The 10,848-nt window shown below is 61.3% G+C and overlaps 1 protein-coding gene across 1 annotated transcript; it reads left to right on the top strand.

Moving 5' to 3' along the window:
* Positions 1–1,726: 1,726 nt before the first annotated feature.
* Positions 1,727–10,768, top strand: ABHD16B (abhydrolase domain containing 16B). Its single transcript, XM_019637248.1, has one exon. The coding sequence runs from the start codon at positions 7,794–7,796 to the stop codon at positions 9,201–9,203; it is 1,410 nt and encodes a 469-aa protein (XP_019492793.1). The 5' UTR covers positions 1,727–7,793; the 3' UTR covers positions 9,204–10,768.
* Positions 10,769–10,848: the final 80 nt, after the last annotated feature.

Here is a 10,848-nt window from a genome sequence, read left to right as displayed (position 1 = left end):
CGGTGATGGTGAGGAGGTGACAACAGAGGTAATGATGACCAAGGTGACTAGGTAGGTGACAGTGGCAGTGGCTGTTGGCGGTGATGGTGGTGGTTGTGTTAATGGTGAAGGCTAGAAAGGCCTCCTTTGTCCCTCCTTGGAGGTGTCAGGTACCAACATTCTAAACACCCCCCACGGGGGGGGGGAATCATGCCAGCCCCTTTCAGATGCCCCCTCCCCTCCTCACCTCCACTGTCAGTCACACCTTGGAGCGAGCTGTCACCAAAGCCCACACCCACTTGGAAATGACATCTCCACCTCTCCATCATGTGGCCCACACCCAGCTTGCCACACAGCTGCGACACCCACTAAGCCCCCACTCCAGAAACAACCCTTTATCTCCCAAACTTGGCTTTCCCCTCTCTGGCTTCCTTCTTGTCCAGTTGAGATTTTGTATTTTCTCTCAAAAATACAGGCAGCATTAGCATTTCTGTCCTCTCATGGCATTGTCTGGAAGAGCCCCAGCCACCCACTTTCTCCTTGTCAACACCTACGCCGCTGCTCACTGCTGGGAAAATCAACCAGGAAAGACTGGGGCTACCAGAGAGCCGGCCTGGGCCGGACCCTCATACTCCTGGTCCCACCCCAGGCATCTGTGCTGACCGTCCTCTGCCTTCCCTCCAGAATCAGCTCCCCCACCCCCAGCTCTTCCTCCACAAGGGAGTGACTTCTCTGAAATGAAAACATGAGTCTGGAACGTTCTTGCTGAGAATCTTTCAGTGGTTTCTGAGCAGTGGCTTTCTTTCAAACTCCTCACCCATCTACAAAGCCTTACGAGCTCTACCCCCACCCCTAGCCTCATTCCTGTATATCCCCTACCCCCAGGTTCAAGCCACATAGACCTTGTTGTTATTCCTCCAAGAGGCCAAGTTCCCTTCAGCGCCAGGGCCTCTCCCAGGGCTACGCCCCCACTCCACAAGCTAATTCATGGCCTGATTCCTACCCAGCAATCTGGTCTCGGCTCCCGACCCCCACCCCCGAGGTTGGCGACCACCAGGTGTTTGCTCCCTGAAAAGCCCTCCTTTGGGTTAAACTCTTACTTGTGCTCAGCAAGCAACCTGGGGACAGAGACAGCCACCCCTGCTCAGCCCTGCCCTGTCACTAGCACAGCAGGCACTCAGTGACAGTCTGCTGAGCGGCTCTTGCTGGGATGCGAACAAGGGAGAATCTGAGGGCGGGACAGTTCAGGTCATCGCCAGGTGAACAAGAAAAGAACTGCCGTCCTGGGGTCAATGGCAAGAGACCAGAACAGGTCCAGGAGGATGTCCTCAGCCTGGGGATGGGGAGGCCCACCCGGAAGGATCCAGGACACTCCTGCCCCATGCAGGTCTGAAGGCGCTGCCTGGGACTTTCCAGGGGGCTGTGCCCGCTGACCAGAGCCTTTGCTGGGGGGCCCGGGCACCGGGGCGTTTCCTGCCTGGGCTGGCTCCTCCCGGCCACAGGACAGCAGCCCCGCTGCTTCCTCCCCCGCCCCAAGGGGCTTTCCACAAAGCCAAGGCCGCTATTTTTAGCTGAGGGAGAAAGACCAAACCCTGGCCCCATTGCCTCACCCGCAGGAGCCTGAGCAAAATTGGGACTGGGATTGGGCCCCAGAGGCTGGAGAGACAGCGGCCTGGCAGCCCCTTCCTTCCTCGCCCCGCTCCCCGCCCCGTCCCGCACCCAGTCCCGCGCCCCAGCACACCTGGGCATCCAAGGTGGCTCAGGGGCCTGGGCTACACGCCTGCCCGCCCGGTGGGCAGGGGCTCAAGGCCTCGGTGGGGTGGGCCCAGGGCCTGGGTGGGCTGCCGCCCCCGCCCACTTCCTGCAGCCGCGCCCCAGCACTTCAAAGGCCACTGGCGGCCCTGTGGTCACTCCCCAGCTCCCACGCAGCCGGAGGGGCGGGGCGCTCACGAACCCCTGGCCTCTGAGTCGGGCTCCAGCAGCTTCAAAGCAGCCGGGGTGGGCAGCCCTGCGGTCAGTGACACCCCCAGGGCAGGACGGGGGACCGGCAGGGGGGCTAATGGGGCTCTCGCCTCTGCTTCTTCATCCTCACCACCCCACTCCCTTCCTGGGTGGGCTCAGGGCAAAAGCAGACACTGTCCTGGCCCCCAGATCCTGTCCTGCAGCAGGGGGCCACCTGGGGGTGGTGATGCCTTCCTGTCTGTAGGATGTGTGTGGGGTCCAGGTGGGGTCACCCTGGAGCGTGGACCCCATTAGAGAAACCGTAGAAACCAAGATGGAGCCACCCCTCCTGGACCCCTCAGGGCCCTGGACGGGGCGAGGCAAAGGCGCACGGGCTTCCCTGGCTCCGGGTCTCACCTCGTCTTTCCCTACGTTTTTTGCCCGAAGCCGGCACCCGCATGTGGGGGCAGCAGGAGGGGGGAGGACAGAGGGAAGAAGGGCCTGCCTGTCCGCCCTGAAGTGGCCCTGCCCCCACCCGCCGCAGAGGTGGGCTGGACCGGCTGCAGTGGGGTTGACCTTGTGCCAGCTCCCCGGAGACCCGCAGTGTAAGAAAGGTGGGGGAGCTAGAGCCTCCCAGTCGCCGCCCAGAGTTCAGCAGACTCGGAGAACACAGAGTGCCTGTGAGCAAGGGGGTGGGGGAGGAAGCTTTCAGGGTCCCCTGGGGTCAGCTCTGGGACAGTTGCCGTTTTTAATCTGTGCAAGAGACTTAGAAGGAGCCGCGAGGGCTGTAACCTAGATCTGCTCAGAGAAAGCTTGGGAGGTGCGAGCGGTGGGGCCCAAGAACAGCCCCTCCCCCAGCCGTGAGCCCCGCAGGACAGAGGGGACCCTGGCCGTCTTAGCCCTGTCCTGCGGCCAGAGACCTGAGTTTACTGTGGCCCTCCCCACCCGAGGTCCGCGGTAGCCTTGCATGGTCCTGCCTCGCTGGTGACTGGCTCCCCGCCCCCCCACCCCACCCCCAGCGTCCAGGGCCATCCCACGCTCCTCGTCTGGGCGCCGAGGTCTTCGGGGACCAGAGTGTGGCTGCAGAACCCGGGACTCCCCCGATTTAGGGTCATGAAGGAGCCCCACTCATGAGCCTGACGCCTGGGGCTAAGTGGAAACCAGCTTTCAGCCCACTCACCCCCGCAGGCGGGAAACCTGCGCCCAGGGAAGGCAGGCCTGGGGGTCTGGACCGCAGGCCGCGGGGACTCCTGGCAGCGCCCTCCGTGTCCCCACTCGGGACCCGGGCGGGCTCTTGGCAGCCAGTGCCACCCGGTCCTCGCCACCCTTCTGGCTCCTCCGGGCTCGAGGAAGGCTCCACTTTCCCCTCTTAGGGGTGCTGGGAGGGGCTACGCAGAAACGCCCTCCCTACCCCAAAACACGCGCCGCAGCCGTCCCGGAGGAGACTCGAGCCACAAGGCGGCGCGAGTGGGGCAACAAGGCGCTGGGGCGGGGACTCCAGGTCACCCCTCCATCCTTTCAGGGCTGCGGTGTGAACTGCTCCTTCGGTGAAACCTTCCACCTTCCGCGCGGCCTCCACGACTTGGAGGAACCGGGAAAGGCAGCCTCTGTGCGCTCAGGGGACCCCGGCCCCCAGGTGAAGTCAGAGTTGCCTGGAAAGGCTTTTACCCGGAAACGCGGGCTCCGATTCAGCGGCTGGCGACTAGCGGACTCTGTGCCATGTCCAACGCTGAGCTGTGCCCTTTGCCCACCCCCATCGCTGGTTTCCGGGGGGTCCTACGCTGGCAAGGCAAAACGCCGAGGTTCTGGAATGCCCGAGACCCAACTTTGAGGCCAAGGCCAAAGGTCCGCATCCTTTCCCTTCACCCCTCCCCCACAAGCCAGGGTGGCTGGCGGAGATCCAGGCCATAGTTTCTATCTGGCCACTACCAAGCCGCTGGCGCTGGGTCCCACAGGTAAGGGGTCTCCAAGAGGCAGAGAGCGAAAAGCGGAATGGATTGCTCAAGTGGCGGAAGGGCTTCCGGTGCCGGCCTGGTCAGAGGGTCAGGCTCAGTGACCATTCATTAAACTCACGGCAAAACGAAAAGCACCAGCTCCCTCACAGGGCTCAGGGGCCGGCAACAACTTGTGGAAAAGCAGTGGCCCCATCTGGCCTTAAAAACACATAGCACTTTGATTCCGGCAGGGACCCGGAATCTGGTGTGTGGGCAAGAGCGCAGGGGGGCTCATGGTAGCCACCATGCCAGTGATGAAACCACCTTTGTAGTCAAGACTGTGGTCATGCAGGTAGGGAAGTAGAGACACGCCCAGCCAGGTCAGGAGTCCAGGTGGGTATAGAACGCACAGCGAGCGTTTTTGTCCTGTCCCACTGGGTGCAGTTTGAATAACAGAATAATTGCCAGCTCACCTTACATCAAACCCTGCGCTGGGTGTCAGCGGTGGAAAGGACAAAGCTTGTTCTGAGGGGTGCCCAGCCAGGGGTGACACTGGGCCCCAGGGTACAGGAATCCTCCCAAGTTCACGTATGGGCCCCAGGGACCATCCCAGGAGGGGCACGGAGGCCTGCACAACTCCAGGGGGCACGGGACTCTGCAGACATGTGCACTGCCCAGGGGACTCAGCCCAGTGGAACTTGGCCCCCAGAGGACGGCCACAGGGCTCAACCCAACAGTGGGTGCAGCCTGAGGGCCCTGAGCGGGCCCTGCAGGGACGCAGGAACAGGGCCTGGCACCACCACTCCACACCAACCCCGCCATCCTCAAGGGCGCTGTGTGAGTCTGATTCCAGATGTCCAGCAGCTGTCCTGGCCATTTCCGCCCCCTCTGACCCTGCATCCGCCAGGAAGCATCTCCTCCTGTCCTCAGGCTCTGAGCCAGCCCCCACCTTCCCTGCACCCCACTTCCTGAGCAGAGGCGTTTGTGCAGACTCAGCTCCTCCTCCCATGGGGTAGCTTCAGCCTTCCCAAGGCCCGGGCTCTGTTCCCAGAGCTCGGGGCTGCTATGGTCGGCTCCAGCCGCCTGGCTGGCCATCCCCTGCCAGGGGCTCTGATCCTGGCCCCAGCCCTCCAGCCTCTGGGACTGGTTTTCTCTCTCTCCCTCCACTCCGGGCTCCAAGGTTGGCTCTCAGCTAGCTAGCAGCATAAATCAGGGCCTCTGCAGAGGTTGAGCATAACTGGCCAGAGGGAGCAGGAAGGCTAGAGGTCACAGAGCCCAGCTGGCTCTGTGGGGTGGGGTGCACACTTAGATGTCTGCCTGGAGACACAGGGGGCAAGGGAGGGGGTTGCCTCCTGGAACAGAACTGATAACTGGGGACACAGCCCCACCTTTCCTGAGCAGATGGGGGCACAAGAGGTCACTGCTGCTGCAGCTGGTCCAGTCTGGGGGGCCCTTCTGGAGAGGGGACACCAGGAGGGCTCCCTTCCTGTCACATGCTCTCAACAGAGCTGGTGGTTCTGAGGCACTCAGGCTCCTATAGGCTGGGGGAGGGGAGCTGTCAGGGGCCTGCCAGACCCAGGGTAAGGGCCCCAGGGGGCCAGCAGCTCTGGCCTGCTGACCTCTGCCCTCGGAATCAGGTCTCTGGCTCGCTTCCTGCTCTCCCAGGGAAGCCAGGGGCAGGTGGGCCTGGCTGAAGGAAAGCATCTATTTCCAAGCACAAGTCTCTGAGCTGACCAAGCTGGGAGATGGTCCCCAGGAGGCCGAGGCTCCCCCAAGCCCCATCTTTCCCTGGGGAATTAGAACAGAATGTGGCATGGCCCACATCCTGTGTGGACAGCCATCCAGAACACCCCCACTGCGTCTGCTGTTGGCGTCACCCCTCTAATGTCACAAAATAAGCCAGGAGCCTCTGGGTCTGCACTGCCCCTTTCCCGCTGGGTTCAGCAGCACCTGAGTTTATGAAAGTGGCTCCTGGGACAGTAACCCCCAGGCCACTAATCCCCACGGCAGTTCTATCTGCCCAACCCAGGTGTGGAGCTTCGGAAACACAACTGATATCACTCCCTTGACAAGACACGTGTGCACACATGCACACCAATGTGCATGTGTGCCCATGAAGAGGTGTCCGATTTCTCTCCATAGAGTAGTGGTTCTCCATCATAAATTATTCCCCCCACTGCCCCTGCTGCCACTCAGGACCCAGTGAAGAGGGGAGGTGGTTGCAGGGCAGAGAACAGGAGCCCTTGTCCAGTGCACCCCCAGACACCCTCTTGGTCCCCAGAACCTGACCAATGAGCAGGGCAGAGCAGCCCAGTCCTGGATCACAGCTGGCTGGGGGGAGGGGTGCCAGGACAGAGTGGCCAGATTTTGCAAAAAACAACCAAACGAACCCCCAAACAGGATATCTGACCAGTTTAAGTATGTCCCATGCAATACTTAGGACATACTTATTCTCAAACTATTTGTTCTCTATTTGAAATTCAAACTTAACTGGGTGTTCTGTATTGTATTATATCTGGAACTCCTGGGAGGATATTCAACTCTCCTAACCCACTCACTGCCACCTGCCCCCTCCTGCCCCCCAGTGCCTAAGGACAGTAAATATCCTCGGCTCTTCCCAAACGTGGTAGGGAATGAGTGAGCCGGCAGTGCCCCTGACCCAGACACATGGGGGAGCAGACAGGGCTGCTGGTCCTGGAAGCTGCCCCCCAGAAGGCTGGGGTCTCTGAGGCGGGCCTGCGTCCTGGGCTGCAAGGGTCCAGTTGGAGTTGACAAACTCCCTGTTGCAGGTGCAGCAACTGTTGACTGATCCCCAAGTCCGGCTCTTCACTGGCTCCCCTTGGTGGCCTCTCACCCTGTCACCTTTGCCCTCAGGTGGACTGGCCCTCTCTGGTGCAGTAGAAAAAGGGGAACCCATCAGAGGCCTCTAGAAAAGAGGAAGGTACAGCTTGTGGGTGGTTTCAGGGTGGGGAATGCTTGCTCAGGGGCTGAAAATGAGGAACACTGGCCAGGCAGGACCCACCTGGAGAAGGTCATTGCCTCTGCTGGCGCCAGTGGAAAGAGGATCCAGGACAGGCGGGGGTTTCCAGCCGGCACTTACCCCCTTTCCTGGGGAAGACGGTGTGGAGGGATGGGGGCCCGCAGACCAGGAGAAAACATCCTCAGGGCTCCCAGCCAGCCTCTGCCCCTCCCCAGGGTGGTACAGCCTGGGATTCTCTGGGCTGCTCCCTTGCACTAGGAGGGCTGGGGGCACCTAGCATAGCCCTGGGCAGGGAACCGCTACCCCCAGACTTGTCCTGGACATGACTACGTAGTCTTTGCCAACTCCCACACAGCCTGATCCCAGAGCTGCTTCTGCCTGCCCCAGCTCCCTTCCCAGCCGCACAGGGACCTCCAGAGGTTGGGGAGGGTCCCACAGCAATCTTGGTTCAGGGCCAGGGGAAGCCCTGCATTTTCCCCAGTGGGACCCCGGCCTCCACCCAGGAAGAGGTGAAGGCTGTCAATTTCTGGCCTGTCTATCCACCTTCAGTTTGAGGAGGAGAGTGGGCGGGTGCTGCTCAAGATGTGAGTGGTACGGGGCCCAGGGAAGATGCAGGCCAGGAGGCCCTGGGAGGGTGTGGCCGCCACAGTCCTAAGGCTGTGTCCCAGGGGCGGGGCACAACTTGAGGGCCTCCGTGCCCGGGAACCCTTTGTGTGCCCATCACTGGGTGTTGCCTCTCCCCCAGCAACAGTGACTCATAAAGCCAGCCCGCGGGGCAGATGCCAATACATCCTCTGGGCCCTTGAAGGCCCAGGTCATGAAGGCCATTAAGACGAAGCCCTGAGGAGGCATGACCCAAGACAGCCCTGCACCGGGCTGGGCCCGGGCCTCCCGCCTCGACCCCAGCCCAGGGACTGGGTGTTAGGGTTAGCGCGGAGCACCGGGTAGCTTCGACGCCCATGTGTGTAGTCTGCTTTGTGAAGGCGCTGGTGCACGTGTTCAAGATCTACCTGACCGCCAATTACACCTACAACTTCCGCAGCTGGCCGGTGGACTTCCGCTGGGATGACGTGCGCGCCACCGGAGGGGGCGGCAGCGCTTACAGCGCGCTAACGTGCGCAGCGGCCGCAGCCGGCGTGTGGCTGCTGCAGGGAGCTGCGCTGGGTGGGGGCGCGCCTGGGAGGCCAGTGCGCGGGGCACGCAGCCAGGCGCAGTGCCTCCTGCAGCAGATCCGCGAGCTGCCAGTCCAGCTCGCCAGCTACGCACTGGCCCACTCCCTGGGCCGCTGGCTCGTGTACCCCGGCTCTATGTTCCTGATGACACGCGCGCTGCTGCCGCTGCTGCAGCAGGGCCAAGAGCGCCTCGTGGAGCGCTACCGCGGCCGGCGCGCCAAGCTGGTGGCCTGTGACGGCAACGAGATTGACACCATGTTCATGGATCGCCGCCAACACCCGGGCAGCAGCGGCCGCGGCCTGCACCTGGTCATCTGCTGCGAAGGCAACGCTGGCTTCTACGAGATGGGATGCCTGTCGGCGCCGCTGGAAGCCGGCTACTCGGTGCTGGGCTGGAACCACCCCGGCTTCGGGGGCAGCACCGGAGCGCCCTTTCCTCAGCACGACGCCAACGCCATGGACGTGGTGGTCAAGTATGCGCTGCACCGTCTGCACTTCCCACCTGCGCACGTGATGGTCTATGGGTGGTCCATTGGCGGCTTCACGGCCACGTGGGCCACCATGACATACCCAGAGCTGGGTGCGCTGGTCCTCGATGCCACCTTTGACGACCTCGTGCCGCTAGCCGTGAAGGTCATGCCCCACAGCTGGAAGGGACTGGTGGTGCGCACCGTGCGCGAGCACTTCAACCTCAATGTAGCAGAGCAACTGTGCCGCTACCCGGGGCCGGTGCTGCTGCTCCGGCGCACGCAGGACGACGTGGTCAGCACCTCGGGCCACCTGCGCCCCCTGCCGTCCGGCGACGTGGAAGGCAACCGCGGCAACGAGTTGCTACTGCGCTTGTTGCAGCACCGCTACCCCGCTGTGATGGCGCGTGAGGGCCTAGCCATCGTGACCCGCTGGCTGCGCGCTGGCAGCCTGGCACAGGAGGCTGCTTTCTACGCGCGCTACCGCGTGGAAGACGAATGGTGCCTGAAACTGCTGCGCTCCTACTGCGCCAGCTGCGAGGACGCGGAGGACGAGGAGGCCTGGGGACCACACGGACTCGCCTTCCCGTGGCTAGTGGGTCAGGGACTGAGCTCGCGGCGGCGCAGGCAGCTCGCGCTGTTTCTGGCGCGCAAGCACCTCAAGAACGTGGAGGCGACTCACTGCAGTCCGCTGGGGCCCGAGGACTTCCAATTGCCCTGGAGGCTGTAGCCTGTTCCCTTGCGGCAGCTGGCCAGTTCTTATATTCGCACACCTACCGGGCCTCAGGTCCGTTCTCCTCCCCACACCCTGACCAGTACAGCTGGCCCCACCTGGGAATCCTGACCTGGTATCTGGGGGACAGGAGGGTGTTCCCCACTCCCTTCTTTCCCTTCCTCCCTCAAACACTTGTGGATGTCCCAGTCTGCTCCCAACTCCTAAATAGAATGCAAAGATTAAGCTGACCCAATTAATAGCAATGCTGTGTACTTGGTGCCTCAAAAGGATGGTGGGAGCCCTAGGAGGTGCCCTTCACCTGGTTTGAGTTACCAGATGACTCTCAGAAGGATAATGTTAAAGGGTCTGTACAAGTCGCCCCTAACTGTAAAGGACATTGGCATTGGAGGTCTATAGAGCAGGTCTTAGCAGTTGGACCATCCTGGAGTGTGATGTTGCTGCCCCGTAGGGTCCCCTTCCCACCTCCGCTCCTAGCTTCTACAGGAGGGGTGCACGGTGGGACCACAGTCTCAAAGGAACAGATACACACCGTGGCATGCCCATCTAGGGCTTTGGACACACCTGCATTGCCACTCACTGCCGAGCATCCTCTTGAGCCAGACCTGGGCTGGGCTTCGTTCCTGGCTCAGGGATGCAATGCAGAGAGAGAGACAAGCCCTCTGCTCACCACTATCTGTAATGCAGTCGCTTTCTTGCCATCTGCCCTGAATTGCATGAAGCAGGGACTGCTGGCTGTCCCTTGCCTCTGGGGACAAGGGCTGGCAAGGGTGGGTTGGGCAAGAAACTCCGGAAAAACTGAAAAAGGCAAGTGGGGCAGACATAGGAGTAACTGACAGCACCAGCACAGGACACAGCCATGATGCACCTCGGCAAGTAATAGCAGAGGCAGGTACTTAATGTGACCAAAGTACCAGGAAGACACCTGTGGCGGAGGTGAACTTTGAGCTGAGACAGGAGGAGGAGTTAAGTCAGGTGAAGGAAGGTGCTTGCGTGCGGAGGGATCACAGTGGCTTGGTTGGAAATGGAGGATACAGTCCCAGAAAGGTCAAATACTAAAGAGTTTGAATACCATTTATGGCTTAGCTTCCAGGGGCAATTAGGAGACAAAGAAGGGAAGTTGTGGGACTTGTCTTAGCAGGACAGGTTGCCAGACGGGTTACACATCTGTCCTACGTGAAGTTAGGTAAACTCTTGTTCCAGCGTCTGCCCCTCAACTAGCTGAGTGACCTTGGGCAACTTACTCTAACCTCATTTTCCTCATCTGTAAAGCGGGGAAGGCTCCACCTGGTTCACCCCATGGCTGTGAAACGGAACTGCGAGAACACCTGGTGAAAGCTGCACAGGGCCGGGCCGCTTCCCAGCAGGCGTGCTCATGCCCGTGTCAGCTGCGCGTGCATGACGCCCGGTGCCCGCGCAGGGACCGAGACGCCTCCAACCAGGTGAGGGCAGCGGCGCCTGCAGTTGAAGAGGATGGATCGTGGTCACGTCTTTTTCTGCACAACCCTCATACAACAACAAAAAAAATCTCCGTCAACGGACGGCCTAAACAAGAAAAAAAAGACAGACCGGGGGGAGAGGCTAACCCCAAAGTCAGGGAGTCGGGCCTTGGAGGGATCGCAAGCGGTTTGAGTCCGACCCG

This window comes from Hipposideros armiger, unplaced genomic scaffold, assembly GCF_001890085.2.
Source record: "Hipposideros armiger isolate ML-2016 unplaced genomic scaffold, ASM189008v1 scaffold_32, whole genome shotgun sequence".
Lineage (NCBI taxonomy): Eukaryota > Metazoa > Chordata > Mammalia > Chiroptera > Hipposideridae > Hipposideros > Hipposideros armiger.
This window is presented reverse-complemented; position numbering and strand designations above follow the sequence as displayed.

Coding starts and splice junctions, on each gene's coding strand:
- ABHD16B (XM_019637248.1), top strand. CDS start 7,794: ATGTGTGTAGTCTGCTTTGTGAAGGCGCTGGTGCACGTGTTCAAGATC.